Source organism: Arvicola amphibius, chromosome 2 (assembly GCF_903992535.2).
Source record: "Arvicola amphibius chromosome 2, mArvAmp1.2, whole genome shotgun sequence".
Taxonomy (NCBI): domain Eukaryota; kingdom Metazoa; phylum Chordata; class Mammalia; order Rodentia; family Cricetidae; genus Arvicola; species Arvicola amphibius.
Genome location: NC_052048.2, coordinates 106354063 through 106378102, shown reverse-complemented (window position 1 = coordinate 106378102; position 24040 = coordinate 106354063). Strand labels below are relative to the sequence as shown.

The window sequence follows — 24040 nt, the reverse complement described above, 5'->3', positions numbered from 1 at the left end:
TCTTGAAATCTCAAACTTGCTGAGAGTGACAGATATTCATCACAGGCCATACTGTCTAATTGTCCTCAAACTGTTCCACCAATGGGAACAAAGTTTCAAAATTATTAGCCTACTGGGCCATTCCCAAGCATACCACTACTATACCTGTTTTCAAAGGTACTACCATAGCCACAGTTAAAAACAGAACCAAAAACCAAAAACAACAACAAAATACAGGTACTGCTCATAATGCAAGTGGTTTGCATGCTACATATAGCAAAATATTGGGCATTAACATTACACTTTTGCAGGTCTCACCATCTGTATCTTTCACATTAAAACACCGTATTTGTCAGTTATGCCTCTACTGCTATGAACATGTCATTATTTCTTTACTCACTTGTATTTTTCTTGATTCTCAGAACACAACTTTCAGGAACTGGGTCTCTATTTCCACCATGCAAGGTCCAATGAGGGAACTGAGATAATCACATCTTCTGGCAAGAACCATTACTAGCTGAGGCATCTCATGTTCCAATCACATTCTTCTTCCATATCTCACAATGGAAGCAATTTGACCAATGCACTGTGACAAAGTCTGCACATTGCAGCTTTCACTGTGAGATCATTTTGGGTTTGACCATAGGTCTGAAACATGGAAATTCAGGAACAGATTGTTTAAGAGGATAGGGTTTTTTAAAAACTGTGAACATTTTTCCCACATTTATTAAAAACATAAAAGCTTTCCCCAGTGGGAAAAAAACTGACTATAAGAAACTTATGAAGGCTTTTGACAATATTTGAATGTATACATGCATTAGGCCTCTTTCCTGTGTAAATTCTTACATGAGGGTTACAGAAACTGGAAGTGTTGAAGGCTTTCCCACATTGCTAATATTGGTAAGGTTCCTCACTAATGTGAGATAGTTTATATTTGATAAAATAAGAACAAAGAAATAGTTTTCCAAATCTTTATGAATAGAGGGTTTCTCTCCAATGTGAATGTTTTTATTACTCTTGGACAAAGTGGAAAGAGTGAAGGTTATCCACAGTGCTAACCAGCAGCATTAGGGTACCGACTAGTGTGAAGCATTTCATGTCTGGTAAGATCACCAGAGCAGCTGAAGGCTTTCCGACAATTCTTACATGCATAAGGCCTGTTTTTTGAGTGAACGCTTTCATGCCTTTTAAAATCACTAGACTAAATGAACCCACATGTTTTAAACACAGAAGGTTTCTCTCCAGTGTGATTTCTTTCATGCAAGTTAGACCAAGCGGAAGTGTTGAAGGTTTTTCCACAATGTTTCCATGAGTTAGGCTTGTCTCTAGTGTAAATCATTTCATGAATGTTCAGATGACTGTAGCGGGTGAAGGCTTTTCCACAACGCTTACTTCATGAGGCTTCTCTCCATTGTGGAGTCTTACACAAACTGAAATTGGTTTTTCAACAAGGCTTCCACACATAAGGCTTTTCTCAAGTGTGACGCCTTTCATGTCTGTAACGACTACTGGAGTCACTGAAGGATTTTCCACAATGCGTACATGCATAGGGCTTGTCTTTGGAGTGAACTCGTTCGTGCTTGTTAAGATCACTAGACTGAATGAACAGTTTCCCACATGTTTTACAGACAAAGTCTTTCTCTCCAGTGTGAATTTTTTCATGCAAGTTTCGACAAGTAGAAGTTTTGAAGGTTTTTCCACAATGTTTACATGCATAAGGCTTCTCTCCAGTGTGAACTCTTTCATGAGCGTGCAGTTGATTGGAGCGGGTAAACGCTTTTCCACAATGCTTACACACATAAGGCTTCTCTCCAGTGTGAACTCTTTCATGACCTTTACATGAACTAAAATTAGTGAAAGTTTTTCCACAATACTTACATGTATAAGGCTTCTCTCCTGTGTGAATCCTTTCATGCCTGTTACGTCGACTGGAGTCACTAAAGGCTTTCCCACAAAACTTACATGCGTAAGGATTCTCTCCAGTGTGACTCCGTTCGTGTCTGCTACGGCGACTTAGGTCACTGAAGGCTTTTCCACAATGCTTACAGACATAAGGCTTTTCTCCACTGTGAATTCTTTCATGAATATTACAATAAGCAGAACTGGTGAAAGCTTTTCCACAATAGTTACAGGCATAAGGCCTTTCTCCAGTGTGAATTCTTTCATGAATGTTTCGGTAAGAGGAACTGGTGAAGGCTTTTCCACAATGTCTACATGCATAGGGATTCTTTCCAATATGACTGCTTTCATTATTGTTATGATAACTGTATTGTGTGAAGGCTTTTCCAAAATGTTTACAAGCACAAGGCTTCTCTCCACTGTGAGTTAATTCATGGTTTTCAAAACATTTTGCATAACTAAATGTTTTGCCACACTGACTACAAATGTACCTTTTCTCTCCAATATGACTTTTTTCATGGCTGATAAGGTCACTGGAATGAATGACTGATTCTTCACAGAGTTTACATATAAATGGTTTCCCTTCTTTATTGATTCCTTCATCATTCTGGCCATATGTGCATCTTGTTAAGTCATTCTCATTGAGTTTATCTCCAGTGTGAGTTCTCTCCTGAGGCTGATCAAAACAGAGACTCCTACAGGTTTCATTACATTGTTGACTTTTACAGGGTTTCTCCTTAGGAGAAGTTTCCAGTTCCAGAAGTGATTCAGAATGACTGATGAGTTTCCAATGTTTCTGATGTGTAAAATCTTTTGCCATAGCTTCCTTACATACAGATCGTATCCCTCTAGGTTGTTCTCTGAGATACCCATGTGAGGATGAATGACAAATGATGTTTTTTACACGCAATGGACTTTGATGAACTCTTACTCCTGGGTTCACGTCTTTAATGACGACAGTCTCTGTAATAGGTTTCTGGTTCTTATCACACTCACTACTGCATTCATATCCACAGTCTTTCTCAATCACCAGAGTTCTGCAAAAAATGAGAAAAACATTAGTGTAGCCAAGGGAAATATCAGAGACTGTGCGTGTGAACCACTGCAACTATACTATCTCAGGGGCAACAAAAGAATGCCATCAATATTAAGGACAATATAGGCCACATATAAAGATCCTGTCATGCGCAAAGAAGTAGAGGGTTGACTTTACTTATATAGTCTTTCAGCGGATTGGATTTTGATGATCAGCATTCATGTGGAGGGCTCACAAGTTCCTGTTACTCTTGATCTAAAGGATCTCTTACTCTTCTGCCTTCCACAAATGTTTTTGTCATGCAAGAAATCATACACATGGACACATAAAGTAACTGAGCAGCATAAAAAAAGTGAATATGGAGGCAAAAGTTCTATTGTTGGAAGACAATCATAACAATCACATAAAATGCTGAAACACAGTGGCATTCTAAATACTCAGCCAGTATTGGTTGGTTAGTTATCAACTAGATCCATCTAGGGTCATCTGAGAATAGAAACCCTCAATGAAGAAAATGGCTCAATCAGCTTGGCCTGTAAACAAGTCTGTGGGAGGATTTTCACCTTCCTGATTGATAAAGGAGGCCTCTGACAATGTTGGGTAGTGTGCCCACGGGCAGGAGTGCATGAGGTGTGTAGGAAAGATACCTGCTGCTTAGTTTTGTTCAACGTTACACAAACTGGGACACACATCTGAGAAGAGAGAACCAGAAAGGAGAAAATGCCTTTATCAAGTTGACATTTAGGTCTATCTGTGTGGGCATTTTCTTGATCACTGATTGAGGTAGAGTACCCCAGTCCACTGTGGGTATTGTCCCCCTAGAGATGTGGGCCAGGGCTGAATAAGGCAGAAGCTAAGTATTGGATGAGGAGCACACCAATCAACAGAATTTCTCCATCACCTCTGCTTCAGTTCCTACATCCAGATTCTTGCCATGTTTGGACTCCTGCCTTGACATTCTTCTATGATTAGGCTGTGACAAGGAAGTGTAAGTAAAAATGAGCTCTACCTCAGAGTTGTGTGGGTTTTTTTTTTGTCACAGCAAAAGAGAGAAAATAAATGACAGTTCTAATATGAAATGACAGAATAATATATGTAAAAAAAGTAAATACTTTTGGATATGAAGGTAAGTTTTGTGTAATAAGCCACCAGAAAAGCTCCTTCAGAGCTTAATGTCCATGACGTATTTATGATATTAATAGATTACATAGATGGGATACTCAAATATTGAATGGTAAATCAATGCTCTGCTATAGGAATTTGTATAGCATCGTTTTTCACTTAGGTTTACTTGGAGCATTTGGCGGGATCTCAGTTGGTTTATGATTCCCAAATATTTGACATAAACTCTTGTCTATTGAATATAAATTACCTTGTATTTCTGCTGAGATCTTTATAGTCCTCTTCAATATTTTCTTCTAGTGCTTTCTCTAGAATAAAATTCAGAATACTTTATGACATTCATATTGAACATAAAAAATTATTACAATCTAGCTCTTATGACATGGGTAGTCACACTAAATTTACCACATATTCCCTTCAAGAATCCAAATCACAACACTACACACCTAAGCAGAAAACAGTTGCACTCTAACTGAGTAAGCAATGGGAGCACTGTAAATTTTGGTCTCTGGCCTCCACCTTTGGAGGCCCCCGCCCCTGTGCCTCTTGCAACTTGACATCTCGCTGAGGAGAGCCTAGGAGGGTCAAGATAGCCTGCCAAACCTTGACCCCTCCCCAGAGGAGGTCAGGACCACTTCCCTAGTCTATTTAAACTGCTCCCCGGAAAGTCAACATGTGGTCATGTCCCGCCGCACCCCCCGCCCTGTCCCCGAGTTTGTTTTGATTCAGCATGATTGGGATTTTTGCCTCGACAGAGCTCGTGTTAGAAAATATTCCTAACAAGCACGTTTGTTTGTTTGTTTGTTTTTTACCTATGAAGATCAGGTTTAAAAATGTTTCTTCCATCACAGCACTGTAGAGCTTCTTTTGAGTAGAATCCAACAATGCCCACTCTTCTACAGTGAAGTTCACAGCAACATCCTCAGAGGTCACTGGCTCCTAAGAGTTCATATATTAGGATGATTAGCTTTATCTGACAAGCTGACAGGATACAGAATCATCTAGCATATGTGTTTCTGAAAATACCTCTAAGTGATCCTTTAAATAGGATTAACTGAAGAATACCTATGGGAGGCTATCTTGATTACTTATCTAATTAATACAGGAAACCCACTGGCTCAGTTACTATTCGCCTGCCAAAAGGAAACATTATCAACAAGAAATTATTATAAAGGAAAGCATTTAATTGGGGCTTGCTTCCACTTTTAGAAGGTGTTCAGTTAGAATCTCCAGTTCAGTCTCTTTCCTCCCTATCCAAACCCTGTCCTCAGAAAGACCACAATAATGGTCCATTTCCACATTGCTGGTGATTATAGTGGCCAGAGGCAGCCAGCTCCCCAAGTCCTCACCCAAAGTATAATTGGGCATGAAGCCAGCTTGTGGAGAATGGATCATAGCTCTGTGCCTACAGGTTAATTTAAGCCTGCTGCTTTAGATCTGTCATGTGATTTCTCTCCTGCCCTTTTCCCTTGAGGTTTACCCAGGAGCACTTGCAAAAATAAATCTGGTCTTTTACTTATAATTCAGCTTGATTTGGTTTACTATGCTGGCAAAAATTTATTATCAGATTACAGAAAACCCATTAGAGGGTCAGTCAATGACTACCATGATGGAAAGCAGAAAGGCATAGAACTGGAATAGTAGCTGAATATTTTGCAGCAAGCAAAATCATGGTCTGGCACGGCCTTTTAAAACCTTAAAGAACATCCTTATTGACACACCTCCTACAATACGGCCACATTTTCTAAAATTTTTACAAACAGTTCCACTAACTGGTGACCAAGATTTTAAATATGTGAGCCTATGGAGGTCAGTCACATTTAAGACAACACACACAGTGGCTTGAGAGGCAGTGTTTTGTTAACTGTATAGGGCCAGATTATATCAGTGGAAGGCGGGAGCTGACAGACAACTACACTTTATTCCTAATTATGTTTGGTTTGAGTAGCAGCTTCAGAGTTCTGCATTTTATGGACTGTGCCCTTTAATTGTGATATGAAATAAACTCCTGTCTTAAGTCACTTTTCTGAGTAATTTTCGACAGCCAGATGAAAAATCTAATATAAATGAATATATTTAAGGGTTGGCAACATGGGTCAGTGACTAAGGGAACTGGTTGCTCTTCCAGAGGTCCTGAGTTCAATTCCCAGCAACCACATGGAGGTTCACAAGCAACTACAATGGGATCTTATGCTCTCTTTTGTCATGCAGGCATACATGCAAATAGAGCCCCCATATACAGAAGCAAATACATCTTAAAAAAAGAAATACATTTAAAAGAAGGTGGACCCATTGCGAAGAATGTGGCTGCTTTTTATTCTTGTCCTAATTGTCTGCTTGAAGCTAAAGTTTAGTGTTTTGGGTTAATTGCACTTGCAGAGGGGATTTCACAACAGCCAAGTATGAACGGTGTCATGTAGTTGTTAGTGGCCATACTTATAAAGATCTATAATGAGAAGAAAGAAGCTGAGCAAGGAATGTTACAAAATGTACAGCTTGAAGAGAAAACCAACAACAGGCAGCAGAATAGAGCTAAACCCTATGTTCAAAGAGATAAACAGATTACAGACAGATCTTAAATGGAATAAAGGAGGAGGGTATGGTGACCTCATGGCAAGATCCCACCAAACTAAGTTTCCAACTTGTGAAAAGAAATTAAAGAAAAACTCAGAGCCCAGTGTGGTGCTACAAACATTTAATCCCAGCACTCAAGAGGAAGAGGCAGGTGGATCTCTGACTTCAATGCCTGCCTGATCTATAGAACAGGTTTTTAAGCAGTGAAGGAAACCAGTAAAACCAGGAAACTAAGGAGGATGTAATTAAATGAGGGGACATGCCCCAGCCCCAGTAAGCAGCAAAATTCGGCAGTTCAGCCACATGGTTCTGGCTTTAGAACCAAGGATAGAAGAAAGGGATTATGTAGTCTTCTGCCATGACTAAGAAAGTTGGCTGAGGACAGGTGTGTTTAAGGGGTGTCACTGAATGGAGGCCTAGAGAGGCCACTGTGCAATGCTGTGAATGTGAGCCTGGATTGCTTTGGAGACACCGAGATGCTGGACATGCCAGAGTCATGGGATATCTGCAAAAGAGAGCCGCTAACAGGGAGTGAAACCTGCCCAAGAGAGAAAAGTGTGTTGCAGACAACAAAGCTGGAAGTAGTTAAAGATCTGACGAGCATTTCACATCAGACATGAGGATGTGGGAGTTTGCAGTTTGCTCAGCTGGTCTTGCTTTGGTCCAGTATTTCCTCACTCTGCTCTCTTTCCAACCTTTTGGAACAGTAATGTATGTCCCATACCATTATATGCTAGAAATATGTGATGTATTTTTTATTTGTATTTTATATATGGGATTAAAGTTAAGAGACTGAGAATCTCAGAAGAGACTTCGACTTTTAAACACTGTTCAGACTTTGATAGTATATAGGGATATTTGAAGCTATAATAAATGCATTTTGCATTATGTTATGGCTACAAATCTATGGGGGATAGGGAGTAGAATGTGGTGGTTTGAATAGGTATGGCCCCCAAGGACTTATGTGTCTAAATGCTTGGCCCACAGGGAGTAGCGTTAGGAGGAGGTGTGGCCTTGCTGGAGGAAGTAGGTCACTATGGAGATAGCCTTGAGGTCTTATACGCTCAAGCTATGCCCAGAGTGGCACCTGGTCTCCTTTTGCTGCCTGCAGATCAAGATGTAGAACTCTCAGTTCTGCTTCTAGCACCATGTCTGCCCACATGCTGCCATATTTCCTGCCATGTCAATAACGAACTAAGCCTCTCAAGCTGCAAGCTATCCCTAATTAAATGTTTTAATTTATAAGAGTGACCATGGTCATGGTGTCCCTTCACAGCAATAAATCCTAAGATATCCAGTTGTGGCAGGCTTTCTCTTTAACCACCAAACAGTACTGAAATCATGAAACAGACACTTATTATTAGGTATGAAAGTTTGGCCTTATCTTATGCTTGTCCCACTAACTCTTATAACATATCTGATGTGGGATTTTCTTCTGTGTGCTGTGATTACCATTAATGAATAAAGAAACTGCCTTGGCCTGCTGATAGGTGGGCAGGAAGGACTGGACTGAATGCTGGGAGAAAGAAGGGCAGAGTCAGAGACACCATGGAGCCGCCGGAGTCAGACATGCTGAATCTTTGCTGGTAAGCTACTGACATGTGGCAATATACAGATTAATAGAAATGGGTTAAATTAATATAAGAGTTAGCAAATAAGAAGCTAGAGCTAATAGGCCAAGAAGTATTTTAATTAATACAATTTCTGTGTGATTATTTCGGTTCTGGGCGGCAGGAACGAACAAGCAGTCCTTTCTACAACACATATCTTAACGTGTTTTTCTTCAACTATATTTTGCCTCAGGGCTTCTGACCTTTTTCATACTGTATATCCCACTTTCACTGCTTCCTCCCTCTCTGTCTGTCTGGCAGTTGCCTGGATGTCTTGTCTCAGGCATCTTGTCCTCCCTCATTCTCTCTCCAGCCTAGATTTCTCCTCTTAGTTATTCTCTCTGCCCACCAGCCTTGCCTATTTCTCTATTGCCTAGCTATTTTCTGTTTGGCTTTTTATTAGACCAATCAGGTGCCTTAGTAGGCAAAGCAACACATCTTTACATCGTAAAACAAATGCAGCATAAACAAATGTAACACATCTTTACATAGTTAAAGTATGTTCCCAAACATCCAGTAAACCCACCTATTTTGCTTGTCGAATGCCCATTTGAAAAGCTCCTATTCCTGTCTTCCTCATAACTAATGCTTACCTCTCAAATGAGCCCTTAAGAGGAGACAGCCCATACACACGAATAAAAAGCTTGCTTTAATTAATTTGGCATCGGTGACTTGGGTCAGTGGTTTTTCTCCTTTCATCTTAGTTATTAACACAGGTAGAAAGCAAAACTGTCTTTTTCACATATGAACTTATTAAAGCTTTACCAACAGTCAGAAATTATACTCCATACAAAAACCAACTAGTTGGAGGATAAAGGAAAGAGATGAAATGTTAGTATTTTTTTCAAAGATTCCAATCCTAAAAATCACTGATTCCAGAGTTACATTCCCCAGCATACAAACAAAAACAAGGAGCAGAGAAAAACATACAATGTCAATCCCAGGAAGCTCTTTGCCTGACTCACTGGCCTTTTCACATTCAGCAAAGTTTCAAAGACGTTTCAAAATTCCAATTACAGCCTCAAAAAGATCACTGCAAACAAATAAAAAGTAAAGCAAATTTAAATCCTCTCTTTCTTTAGACTGTTAATTGTGAACAAGTATAGTCAGGAAAAAAGAAAAAAATATTGCAATTATCCTCTAGAAAAGAAGGACAAATGGAAAAAGCTTACTGAAAAAGCTGTTAGGGGAAGAGACACTGCTCTGCGGGTAAGTTTGCTAACACCAGAAGGCATAGGGTGCAATTCTAGAGGAGAACTGAAGGGGCATGAAAAATCCAATAGAGTTTTAAAATGTTTAAGTAAATTCAAAGGGTTACTAATTTTCAAGATTGTTGTCTAAATATCTAAATCTCTATGAGTTAGACTGATATGGAGCTGAGATAAAATATTAGAGCAAGGCACTGACACCCATTTCTTTTATTCCAACAGAGACAGATGGATCACTAAAAGATAGTTGTTTCTAAGGTCTAGAGTCACAGTGAACATGGTGGGGGTAGCGAACGCATTTGATCCCACCATCCAGGGACAAAAGAAAAATACAGTTCTTAAATGGTATGTTTTTTTTTTTTTTTGTTTTGTTTTGTTTTGTTTTGTTTTTTTGTTTTTTTGTTTTTCGAGACAGGGTTTCTCTGTGGCTTTGGAGCCTGTCCTGGAACTAGCTCTTGTAGACCAGGCTGGTCTCGAACTCACAGAGATCCGCCTGCCTCTGCCTCCCGAGTGCTGGGATTAAAGGCGTGCGCCACCACCGCCCGGCTCTTAAATGGTATGTTTGCAAACTAGAAAAATCATTATAAAAACCCCCTGCTGGGTTACTAAAAAGGCAGTCTGAATTTCAAAGCAAATGTCCTTTGTGACTTAAATAAAATACACTATTAAAAGACTGAGTACCAAATAAAGGCAGACCTATTGGGATGACTCACTTCTCAGTGGAGACTCTAAAGCCAGAAGGGCCTGGCCAGATTTTCTGTAGACTTTAAGAGACCACAGATGACGCTACATAGCACAACTTTTAAACACTGTACATGGAGAAAACAAGATATTATTTGATAAAGCCAAATTTTAACAATATCAATCTATAAACCCAGTCATACAGAAGGACTAGAAGGAAGACTTCAACCTACTGAGGTTAACTACACTCATGAAAACACGGGAAATAAATATTCTCAGACCAGCAAAATCAAAAGAAGGGAAGCACACTCACAAACACACACCACCAACAACAAAGTAACAAGTACCAACAATCATTGGTCACAGATATTTCTCAATATCAATCATCTCAAGATCCCAATGAAAATACACAGACTACAGATTCAATGCAATGCCCATCAAAATCCCAAAAAAATTCTTCATAGACCTCGAAAGAACAATACTCAACTTCATATGGAAAAGCAATAAACCCAGGATAGCCCAAACAATCCTGTACAATAAAAGAACTTCTGGAGGCATCACAATCCCTGACTTCAAACTCTACTACAAAGCTACCGTACTGAAAACAGCCTGGTATTGGAATAAAAAGAGACAGGAGAACTAATGGAACTGAATAAAAGACCCAGATATCAAGCCACACATCTTTGAACACCTGATTTTTGACAAAGAAGCAAAAAATATCAAATGGAAAAAAGAAAGCATATTTAACAAATGGTGCTGGCATAACTGTATATCAACATGTAGAAGAATGAAAATAGACCCATATCTATCACCATGCACAAAACTCAAGTCTAAATGGATCAGACCTCAACATAAAGCCAACCACACTGAACCTCAAAGAAGAGAAAGTGGGAAGTACGCTTGACACATTGGCACAGGAGACCACTTCCTAAATATAACCCCAGCAGCACAGACACTGAGAGCAACAGTTAATAAATGGAACCTCCTGAAACTGAAAAGATTCTGTAGGGCAAAGGACATGGTCAACAAGACAAAACAACAGCCTACAGAATGGGAAAAAATCTTCACTAACCCCACATCAGACAGAGGTCTGATCTCTAAAATATAAAAAGAACTCAAGAAATTGGTCATCAAAAGAACAAATAATCCAATAAAAAATATGGAGTACAGACCTAAACAGAGAACTCTCAGCAGAGGAATCTAAAATGGCTGAAAGACACTTAAGGAAATGCTCAACATCCTTATTCATCAGAGAAATGCAAATCAAAACAACTCTGAGATTCCATCTTATGCCTCTAAGAATGGCAAAGATCAAAAACATTGATGACAACTTATGCTGGAAAGGTTGTGGGGAAAATCGAACACTTCTGCATTGCTGGTGGGAATGCAAGCTGGTACAGCCCCTTTGGACGTCAGTGTGGCGATTTCTCAGAAAATGAGGAAACAACCTTCCTCAAGACCCAGTGAAACCACTTTTGGGTATACATCCAATGGATGCTCAATCATGCCACAAGGACATGTGTTCAACTATGTTCATAGCAGCATTGTTTGTCATAGCCAGAAACTGGAAACAACACAAATGTCCCTTGAGTGAAGAATGGATTAGGAAAATGTGGTACATTTACACAATGGAGTACTGCACAGTAGAAAAAAATAACATCTTAAAATCTGCAGGAAAATAGATGAGCTAGAAAACATTATTATGAGTGAAGTAACCCAGACACAGAATGACAATTATTACATGTACTCACTCATAGGTGGTTTTTAAACATAAAGCAAAGAAAATCAGCCCACAAATCCCAATCCCAGAGAACCTAGACAACAACGAGGACACTAAGAGAGATAATAGATCTAATCTACATGGGAAGTAGAAAAAGGTAAGATCTCCTGAGTAAATTGGGAGCATGGGGACTTTGGGGGAGCGTTGAAGCGGGAGGGGAGACGCAGGGAGGGGAGTAGAGAAAAATGTAAAGCTCAATAAAAATCAACAACAAAAAAGAAAGTACACAGACTAACAAAATGGTTGTGAAAACAGGATCCATCCTTCTGTTGCATCCAAGAAACATACCTCAATACCAAGCACAGATATCACCTCAGGGAAAAGGATTGGAAAAAAGATATTCTAAGTGAATGACCTAAGAAGCAAGTCGTTGTAGCCATTTTAGCATATAACAAAATAGACTTCAAACCTAAACTAATTAAAAGACAGAGGGAAGGATCAGTGGGAAAACATACCAAGATGACATTTCCATTCTTAACATCTCTGTGCCCTCTGGATGAACTAAACAAGGCCTATGTGAATTCACAGACTGAAGCAACAAGTCTAGGGGCCTACATCGATCTGAACCAGGTCCTCTGGGTATATATTATAGCTTTCGGTTTAGTAGTCTTATGGGACACACGAACATGTGAACTTGTGGGTCTCTTTTCCTCCGTGAGGTTGCCTTGTCCAACCTTGTTGTGATGTTTTCTGTTTTACCTCATTACATTTTATTTTGTCATGTTTGGCCACTATCTCTTAGAAACCCGTTCTTGTCTAATGAGAGACAGAAAGGGAGTAGACCCAGAGGGGAGGGCAAATAGAAAGAAACTGGGAGAATAAGAGGGAAGGGAAACAATAATCAGGATATGTTGTCTAAGAATAGAAACTATTTTCAATAAAATGAAAATATATAATAAAGAATCACTACAAACAACATACGAAGCAAATTGAAATTTATCTTTCTTCAGACTGGTACTTTGGACAACTTCAGTAAGGAAAACAAGAAAAAAAGCCTTGCACGTTATCATTTTGTAAAAATAAAGCAAAACAAGGGCTAGAGAAGTGGCTCAGCGGTAAAGAGCACTTGTTGCTCTTGCAGAGGACCTGGGTTCAGTTCCCAGAACCCACAAGGTGGTTCACAACCATCTGTAACTCCAGTTCCCTGAGAACCAAAGGCATCACCAAGCATGCGAGTGGTACACAAACATATATGCAGGGAAGCACACACACAAAACAAAAAGCATAAATCTAAAATAAAATTAGAAATATTAAAGAAAAACAAAACAAGAAAACTAAAGGGAAAAAAATCCAAAAACCACACTAAATGGAGTGTTAAGGAGAGACAGTTCTGTGGGAAACTTCTCAACCACCAGGAGGCATGGGAAACAATTCTGAGGCAGACCAGATGACGGAGGTGAGGGAAAAAAGAGAGAAATGATATCCGAGGTGATAATGGAGAAAACCTAAATCAAAGCAAACAGAAGCACAAGCGAAGAGAAACTGAACAGACCACCCAGGTCCAACCCACCAGCGCCGCAAGGTCTAACCTACGAGTGCTGGAGATTGCGGGGAAGCAGCTTCACCAGGACAGAAAACTGGGGCACTAGGGGCTAAAGGTTTCCGTAGAGGGCACACTGCATGCACAGGTGGGCACAGGCATTGTTGAGCCAGACTCCGCCTAGCGCCAGGGAAGACTCCAGGTGCTGGCGACGCAAACCCAACTGTCCCCAAGATTCCAGCGCCCCGGGCACACTCACCATTTCTGATGTGTCTAGGTGTCTTCTCAAAGAGGACTGGAGTCAGCCGAACACAAAGTGTGTCCAGTCCAGACCCTCACAAGGATCCCCACCCCCAGTAGTAAACGAAGCGTAAAAAATGACTTCCGGGACGCGCGCTGCAATCATCCACGCCCCTGATTGGACAGTTCAGTGTCTTTTAGTAATATGGTCCCTGATTGGCGAACTATACTCAGTCCGCGAAAAGTATCAAAACAATTTAGGAAAGCTCAGCTGCAGGTCCTGACTGCCTGCTCCCTAGAAGAAAGCGAACTTCTGTGTATTCAAAGCCGTTCAGGGCTACATGGTCAGACCCCGACCCAAAACGAAACAAAGAAGCCCGGCATGGTGGCTGGCATTGCTAATCAAGATCTCTAAGTGGAGGCTAGCCTGGTCCAGAGAACTAGTTCCCGGACAGAAAATAGTACCAGAGAAAAGCTGTCTCGGAAAACCAAAACAAGTAAGGAAGCAAAAATGAACAACAAAACAAATTTAAGAACAAAAGCTCTAACATATTATCCGTCCCGTGTGGAATGAACCTGTTCCATTTCGGGATTTCACTGCATTGTAAGACAACAGGGTCTGGGATTTGGGAAGCACTCACTCACTGCCTCGCACACCCAGTATTAGCCACCTGCCCTTTCCACAAAGATGGAGCCTTAAGTTTGTTCATTCCGTTCCAATCTTTTTTCCCCAAAGGAAAACAGGTCTTCTGGGTAGAAACAGACCCCTAGTAGGTTCAAGCACAGGGAACACATGTGGCGCTTGATAGGAAACCCCATAAAGATTACGGATGAGGTAAAGAAAAGTTCATGACTTTCTCACACTTCATGTCTAAGTGTATCCCTTTGTTGTCAATATAATTAAAACATACCAACAAGGGACTACAATTATTCAATGGATGTATAAAATAGACACACATACTGGGGGTCCTTAACTAAGAATTCAGAGATATGAAAAGAAACCCCTGAATTTCAAAAAAGGTAGGTTTTGTTGTTGTTGTTATCGTTTTGTTTTGTTTTGTTTTTTTACCATGACCATGAAGAAAGCCTCCATTCACTAAAGTATATACCCCCAAACCTCTGGATCTCACAGACTACTAAGAAAGAGCCCCACACGGGCAGTCTCTAATGATGATGCAGACACACCAAACGATTTATCTTTAGAAACTTACCTTGCCAGCTATTGCTTCCAGAGCCATGAAATAATTCTTTCAAAACTAAGATAATCGCCAGAAATATAAGGTCACTCACACCCACATTAGATTTACCTATTTTATTTTGTCATTATGGTGGAAGGGGGAGACTCTGCAACTAAATGGAAGCTCTCATCCCTGCTGGGGAAGGCTTTCCAGCACTACTATGCTAGTTCTGAAATATATATAATAATTTGTTGGAATGACTTAGATGCTGCACTCTAGTTGTGGATGGAAAGTACAAAAATCTAGTAGTTACTCACACCTATGAGGCTGGGTGTCTCAGCTGGCCTCTGTATATGCTGGAATCCCAAAGAAGTAGACTTCAATGCCAGTGAAGAGATGGGTGTGCTGACAAGCGAGGACAAGCTGGCAAAGAATAGACACATCCCATTCCTTCTTCCCTTGTCTTTATATAGGCTTCTGCTGGCGGCCAGCACCAACAGTGAACAGGTCCCAGAGAGGATGGAAGGATCAGACAAGGGGAGCGTTGAGTCAGACACCCAGACTTTGTAACTCAGACTGACTAGCAATCAGAAACTTTCTTATTTATACCGATTTTAAAGTAATTCATCATTTCTCAAGAGACACAGATCACAGCATTTTGTTTCGGGCATACGTTACTAGCATGCCCAGGGTTACAGGTTAGGCACAGACAGAATAGATTTTATCAACAATACATATCCCTAGTCCTAGAATTTTACAGAACATTTCAGCTTAGGCAAGCATAATAAAGCAGCCAGTTCTCAGGCTGGCAACAATTTGAGGTTTCAAGATGTTTGAGATACTATCTGAATCAGCGCAGGTAACTCCTCAGGCTTTGAGCAGAGTGTTGTTAGCTGTTGGTGGTCAATCCTATTACTTGCAAATTAGCCTAAGCCTGACTTAGGAACCATTGTAGCTGATATTCAACCTTTGTAGTATTTGCAATCATAACCTTATAAGAATTTGTTAAATAAAATAATTGTCAGATGCCACGCCTCTCCTAAGTTAGTAGATGCCATGACTCTCCTCTCTGAGCGAGTTGCCATGAAGCCAGCCATGAAGGACAGACATGCTGGATATTTCCTGGTAAGACACCACTCGTGGTGTTATATACATTATTAGTTATGAGTTAATCTAGATGCGAGTAAGAGGCTGAAAATAATTGACCAGGCAGTATTTAAAAGAATACAGTTTGTATGTTGTTATTTCGGGGCACAAACTAGCCAGGTGGCCAGGAGCCAGGCAGGACGAAAAGCAGGCCCACTCCCAATTACTACAGAGTGGCGCCCAGACGTGGATGGCTGAATCCACAGAAAGCTTGGGAAAGCTTGGGAAGGAATGGAGTGAAGCATGTTTTCTTGGTAGCAGCAATTTCTCGGGTTTGGCTCTGCTTACTAGAGGTAAGCAGGCACTCTCATCTAAGAGAGGCTTCCTGACTCAGCTTTAGCTGCAAAACCATGCAGTTCTTTTAAGAGGTCCTGCCATGAAACACTTAAATGGTGTTGATGATGAAAAGCTGAACGCGTGCTTTTCGGTTTTCAGCCGTAGCAGGAAAAAAGCTGTGCTGTTTTAAAATGCCATCTTTCTGGGTCATCCTGCCAGGTCAAACTCTGACTCTTTCAAGCAGGTGGTCCTGACTACGGAGCTTTTGAGTATTGAACAACACTACCCATATTGCTCAGTAATTTAAAGGCTCATATGGTCAGAAAAGGAGAGAGAGAGAGATACAATAAAAAGAGATTCAAAAACAAAGAAAACCTCTAAATGATTTACACTGTGTTAAAAATATATGCATGCTAAAGGTTAAAGTTCTTAGGGTAAAAAAGGAAGAAAGAAAATAGTTGGGTGTGGTGGTACACACCTTTAATCCCAACACTTGGGAGGCAGAGATAGATTGACCTCTGAGACTTCAAGGGGCAGAGGTAGATTGAACTCTGTGATTTCAAGGTGTGGTAGGACACACCTTTAATCCCAATGCCTTGGAGGCAGAGACAAACAGATCTCTACGAGTTCAAGGTGTTGTAGCACACACCTTTAATCCCAGGCTGAAGCAAGTGGATCTCTGTGAGTTCAAGGACAGCCTGGTCTACAGAGTTATTCCAGGACAAAGATATACAGAGAACCTGTCTCAAAAAGTAAAAGTAAAAATAAAAGAAATAAAGGTTAAAATAAAGCCACATAAAGATGGAAAATACACAGAGAATCTTGATCCTGTATGCTATTCTGCTCTCTTTGGATTGTTTGAATGCTGAGGAAGGAGCAACAGATGCTAAAAGATATTTGTTTATAAATGCTGCTGAACTAATCCAACATAGATATTTTGAAAATACCTTGACTTCAGAATTTGAATCTAAGGATATGATACTTTGGAAAAGAGATTCTTTTGTTTTTACAGAAAATGAGACTCTGTGGATTGCTTCTATCCCAATATGGTATGATAGACTACACCCTCCTGAAAGGTTGCTGTGAACACCCTCAAAAAATTACTTCACCCAACTGATGACTGAGATGAATCTGGCACACAGGTTACACCATGAAAGATCTGATTAATAGCGTCCCCATTCAGCAGGAAGCAGTTTGGAGAGAAATAACTGCGCCCACATTCCCAAATATTGTTTATAAATGTTCTTTTACATTTAAAGGGGGATATGATATAGATATGAATAACTTGCATTGATATGGATTTTGCTTTAGTGATTTAAACCTGTTATATGTATATGTATTTCTGATATTGATTAAGGTATTGTGATTGTGTAGTTCATTTTAAAAATGTAATGTATAATTAAGAAATATAGGTTGTTAATGGATAATCATCGATAATAGTAAAGCTTATAGTCATGTTAGTTAGATTTTCTAGATATACAGAGATATATTTAAGTTAAATAGGCATTCTTCATATCTTTCAAAGACTACAGAATATCGCATTTTAAATGTTTTAATAACTTAGGGCTTTTCATGACAATGAGACACATCTGCTCCTGGCAGCACCAAGCTACTTCAAAAGGAAGATGGGCATCGAAGAGGCTCCTTATGGAGTTTTATAGCCATTTGGGCAAGAAACTGCTCTTGCCTGGACTGATGCATAGACTGGACACAAAGAACCTGCAGAGAGAGGACTGCTGAACTTGCCTAAAGGTGAGATGGTCTTTCGGGGTTCCTGACTCATGAAAGAGTCTGTGAGAAATTCTGCAGGACACAGCAAATACTGACTGAACTGCCTTTGAAATTTCCTGCATCGTGGAAATGTCTGTTGGAAACTATGGGCCTAAAGGCCAAAGATGGATGCCCCAACGGTACAGAGGAACTTTGGGTGACTGTCCAGGCAGCAAGATGTCTCTGTGATTTCTAGAGTTTTGTAAGTTGCTTACTTCTCATTTACTTAGGTAATATTATATCCTTCTGGAGTCTTTGATGGAGTTGAAGAATAGATAGTTATAGTTTTCCTTAGTTATGATAAAAGATAAAGTAGATATAAATACTGTAACTGTAATTCTTACTTGATAACTGTTTTGTTATATGTAATTTTGCTATGTTAAAGTTAAAGCCTTCTTTTTATTGTTTAAACAGAAAAAGGGGAAATGATGTGGGAGAGTCTTCTGTTTGAGTTGATTTCATTGGCTAATAAAGAAACTGCCTGGCCCATTTGATTGGCCGGCCCTTATGTGGGTGGAATAGACAGAACAGAAAGAAGGAAGTGAGGTAGATGGCTCAGCCGGACCACCATGCCTCTCCTCAGGGAGAGAAATGCGATGAAGCCAGCCACCAGGTCAGACGTGCTGAATCTTTCCCGGTAAGACACCATTCGTGGTGTTACAAAGATTATTAGATATGGGTTAGTCAAGATGTAAGAGGCTGAAAATAATGGGTCAGGCAGTGTTTAAAAGAATACAATTTGTGTGATGTTATTTCGGGGTATAAGCTAGCCCAGCTTATACCTGGGCAGGATGAAAAGCAGGCCTGCCCGCAGCTCCTCACTACAACCCTGAAAGCAGGGGGTAGTATGTTCAGGACTTTTTCAGGGGGATACAGAAACAATTTTCTCAGAAAAGACACAGGTGAACTATTATGCTAGTAGCTCCCCAAGAGTATAACACACAGATATTCAAACTGAAAGTTAAGGGCATCAGGTAGTATTTGGCTCAGCTTTCCTGGAACTTTGTCAAGCAGCTATGCTGCCTTCATGACTTTCACGATTCCCATAGGAGATGGCCGTGCCAGGTTTCCAGCAGAAGGTGTGGCCCAGAATAAAGATGTTTCTTCCAGCCTCAAGGTCTGAATTAAAGGTGTGTATCAACCATCAGCCTCAAGAGCCAAATCAAAGGTATGTTGTCTTCTTGCCTCAAGATCCAGATCAGAAGTGTAACCTCCATTTCTGGATTATAGTTCATTTCCGATATGGTGCAGCTGATAACCAAGATTAGCCATCACATTTTTCTAGATTGATACAATGTGAACAGGTGATGGCTCAAGGACCCTGTCATTTTTGTAGCATAAACTGTCATAATGGAGTAATAACCATTCTGTCAATTATTCCTCTCCATATATTCCCCAAACACCTAGGGAAACAGGCTCTCTCAGATCAGAGCATTTCCTTCATTTCCTTGACTGGCTATGTGGCCTGACAGGACTCTATATTTGTAAAGATTATGAGTCATGACTCCTACCAATAGATAGAACTCTTAGCAAATTCCCATTTAAACAATAAGTAAAGCCCAATCCTTCACTGGGTTTACATTTTTATATTACTTTATAAATAATTCTCTATTTAGATCTGTACCCCATTTTAAAAAAAATGTTTTTTTAATAATAAAACCACATCTTATTATGTGGTCTTATTATGTAGCACAGAATGAAATTTGAAATTTATGCCCCGGCAATGCTGAGGCATGCATGGGCAGCCCATATACGACAGTTCTGTTGAACTTGTCCATAATGGATTTCATGGTCTAAGTTGATGAGGACGACTGACCAGGTCTCTTCCTCAAGAGGGCACCAGATTGCATTACAGATGGTTGTGAGCCACCATGTGGTTGCTAGGAATTAAACTCAGGACCTTTGGAAGAGCAGGCAGTGCTCTTAACCTCTGAGTTATCTCTCCAGCCCTAAAAACTTGTTTTTATTGAGCTATATATATTGTATATTTTGGATATTAGCCCTCCACCAGATGTAGAGTTGGTGAAAATTTTTTCCATTCTTTAGGCTACTGTATTGTGCTATGGATAGTGTCCTTTGCTTAAAGACGGTTTTCCATTTATGAGGTCCCATTTAGTAACTGTTGACCTTAGTGCCTACTACAAGTGTTCTTAGGAAATTGTCTTCTGTATCAGTGTGTTCAAAACAATTCCTTACTTTCTCTTTTATCATGTTCAGTGTATCTGGTTTTGTGTTGAGATCTTTGATCCACTTGCACTTGAGTTTTGTGCAGGGTGATAAGTATGAACCTATTTGCATTCTTCTACATGCTGACTTTGGGTTAGGTCAGCACCATTTGTTGAGGGTGTTGTTCTTTTCTCCAGTGTGTATTTCTGGCTTCTGTATCAAAAACTCCATATATATGTCTATATATGTGTGGATTTACATCTGGGTCCACTGGTTAAAGTGCCAGTTTTTATACACATATCATGCAGGTTTTATTATTATTACTGATGGAAATCAGGAATAGTGATTACTCTGGTAGTTCTTTTATTGCCATATTCAGTGTCTCAGACTAATTCCTATTGTCTGTGAGTCAAGATGTAAGAATTCACAGCTCTTCCTCCAGCATCATGTCTGCCTGCATGCTGCCTTGCTTCCAGCCATGATGATGCTGGACTAACACTCTGAACTAAATTAGATATTTTCCTTTTTAAGAGTAGCCATGATCATGGTGTCTCTTCACAGCACTAAAAACTGTAAGACACACCTCTAAGTGATTACGTACATATGTCTAACTGAAGACGACCTGTGGGATGCTATCTTGATAACTTGATGTAATATAGGAAGACCCACTGTCTCCATTACTCTCTAATGCTGTGAAAAACTATCATGACAAACTAAGAAGTATAAAGGACAGCATTCAGTCAAGGCTTGCTTATAATTTCAGAGGGTCAGTCAGTGATTATCATGAAGAGAAGCAGGCATGCAAGGAACTGGAGCAGTATCTGAATACATAAAGGATTTTCCTAGCAGAATGTTTTAAAATTAGAAACCCAGACTAGCTTCATGTTCCCAGAAAGATAGTGGCCTTCCCTTTCCCGCTCCCACCAGGGAAATTCCAAAGCACAAGGGTGCCTGGCCACCTGGTGATAAAGATGCCCCTGAGTTTTAAAAACAAAGAACAAGCTGACTAAACAGGATGGGAGAGAAAACAAAGACCTTGCCCCCCGTGCCAAACCCCCAGGCTGCTTGTGGTTTTTGCCTTTAAAAAACTAACCCCACAGAGGAACTCTTAACTCCTCTCTCTACCGCGCTGCGAAGGGGTGTTGAAGATGAGGGTTCCAAGCGGGCCTGAAATTAAACCTTGTTTTTGCAGTCTGGTCTTTTCTGGTTTCTGGTGGCCTCTCTGGGGGTTGTAATCTGGGCACAACAATATAATCTGACTGTTGTATAACACTTAGCTAAAGTTTGACAGTTAAAGATTTTTAAATAAACTTAAAGACTCAATTTCTTGTTCCCAGCCCCCAACTCTGGTGAAGGCATCTGCTTGACCTGAGGCTATGCCAACCACCAGGTAGACTGCCATCCTGAGTAACTCTCTACACTCTACCCCCAACTTCTGCAGAGGTGCTCTGTACAACCAAAGCCACACCAGTCAGAGAATTCCGGTAGGCAACCTCCCCATGGACCACCCCACACTCTCACTGCCCAGGCACACTACCCTCAACATCCCTCCCCTCCTCATCACTGGGTCCCAGATCCAATTGGGGTGTAGGCTCCCTGCTTGACAGGCCAGCAGAACTACAGGTAGAACACCAACCCACTGAACCCCTCCATTGTACCCACTGACCCTGCCCTCAATCCTCCCTCCCCTCCTCATCACTATACTCCAACTCCAATCTCAGGTTCAGACATCTGCTCAACCAGAGGCCACACTTGCTGCCAGAAATCCAGGTAAGCCACCCACCCACAGAACTCCCCCACATGCTCAGTGCCCACAAACCTTGCCTCCAATCCACCATCTACTTCCAGTAGCCTTGTTTGGGCCTTAATTCAGGCAGAGGACACAGGCTTGATCAGAAACCATGCCAGTGATAGGCAACCTGCCAGTGAGCATCCTTCACTCTCTGGGTACCTGTCCAACCTATGTGATGTCTCTCTTACCACTCCTTATCACTATATACCTGTCCCTACATTTTAAACAGAGACCAATTGTTCAACCAGAAGCCATACTGGCCACCAAAACTCCAGGTAGGACACCAACCCTGAGATCATCCTTACTCTCTTGGTTCCTCCCAACACTATACCCAATCCTCCTACCCTTCCTCAATGCCATGTCTGTAACCTCCTCTCGGACAAAGACCCTTTGCTCAACCACAGGCCACATCACCAGAAGACCAGAAAGGAAACAGAAAGCAAAATATACATCCAACAAAGACATACTCATAAATCAGCACCTAGACCTCTTACACCATAAACCCAGATGCACAGATGCTAGTGTAAGATCAACAATAAATGCAGTATGTTACCACCAGCGGCCAGCTATTATAGTACACTGAGTTGGGAATATTCCAACATAGCTGAAACACAAGAAAAACAAATTAAAACCAACTTTAAAAATGATAGAGGTCCTTAAAGAGGAAATGAATAAATCCCTTAAAGAAGATAAGGAAAAAGCCTACAATAAATTGGAGGAAATAACTAAATCCTTCAGTGAAATACAAGAAAAGGTTCTTAAAACTGACTATATGAAAATGATAAAGGTCCTTGAAATGGAAATGAATAAACCCCTTAAAGAAAGCAAGAAAACAAACAGTGGAAGGAAATGTAGTAAAATGTTTAAACCTGAAAATGGAAGTAGAGGCAATAAAAAAACATAAGCTGAAGGAATTTGGAAAATGAAAGACTTAGGAATTTGAACAAGAACTATGGAGGCAAGCCTCACCAACAGAATATAGAAGAAGGAAGACAGAATCTCAGGCACTGAAGATATGAGTACATGAATAAGTTAGATTGAATAAAGAAAATGTTAAATCTAAAAAGCTTCTGACACAAAACATCCTGGAAATCTGGGACACTATGAGAAGACCAAACCTAAGAATAATAGGAATAGAAGGGGAAGAATCAGTTAAAAGTCCCAGAAAATATTTTCAAATGAAACCATAGAAGAAAAATTTCCTAATCTGAAGGAGATGACTGAAAAGGTAAAAGAAGCTTACAGAACACCAAGTAGATTGGACTATGTTACATGTAGCAGTTTAAAAGAAAATGGCCCACAAAGAAAGTGGCACTATTACGAGGTGTGGCCTTGTTTAAGTAGGTGCCGTCTTATGTGGAAGTGTGTCACCATGGGGATGGGCGTTGAGATCCCTTTTGCTCAAGCTTTGCTCAGTGTGATATAGAGGCCATTCCCTGTTGCCTGCAAGAGTCAGGACTCTCAGCTACTTCTCCAGCACCATGTCTGCCTGCACACTCCCATGCTCCCCATCATGACAATGGACTAAACTCCTGAGCTGTAAGCTGCCACTTCAATTAAATGTTTTTCTTTACAAGACTTGCTGTGGTGGTGGTATTTCTTCACAGAAATAAAACACCCTAACTAAGACATCACATAATCAAAATACTAAACATACCAAGCAAGATAAAAAGTAGCAAGGGAAAAAGAACAAGAAACATCAAAGGCAGACCTATAAGAATTACCCTTGACTTCTCAATGAAGACACTAAAAGACAGAAGCCTGGACAGATGTGCTCAGCTGCAGACTCTAAGAGACAACAGATACCAGCCAGGACTACTACACCCAGAAAGACATTCAATCACCATAGATGAAGAAAACAAGATATTTCATGGTAAAGTCAAAATTAAACAATATCTATTCATAACTCCAGTCCTACAGAAGGTACTAGAAGGAAAGCTCCAACTGAAGGAGGTTAACTACACTCAAAAAATATGGGAAATAATGTCACACCAGAAAAAAAAAAAACAAAAGAAATGAAACGTACACAGACACATACAAAACAACAGCAACAAAACAGGAATTACTAATCATTGGTTATTGACATCTCTAAATAACAATGGT

At 40.3% G+C, this 24040-nt stretch overlaps 1 protein-coding gene across 1 annotated transcript in view; it reads right to left on the bottom strand.

Annotated features, from left to right (window-relative positions):
• Window positions 1–687: 687 nt before the first annotated feature.
• The window catches only part of LOC119807280 (zinc finger protein 439-like), a 37371-nt gene continuing 14018 nt past the window's right edge, over window positions 688–24040 (bottom strand). Inside the window, 4 exon segments of the mRNA XM_042054543.1 lie at window positions 688–1494; window positions 1496–2915; window positions 4287–4344; window positions 4849–4975. Coding sequence (XP_041910477.1) covers window positions 1330–1494; window positions 1496–2915; window positions 4287–4344; window positions 4849–4975 — 1770 coding nt within the window. The 3' untranslated portion in view covers window positions 688–1329.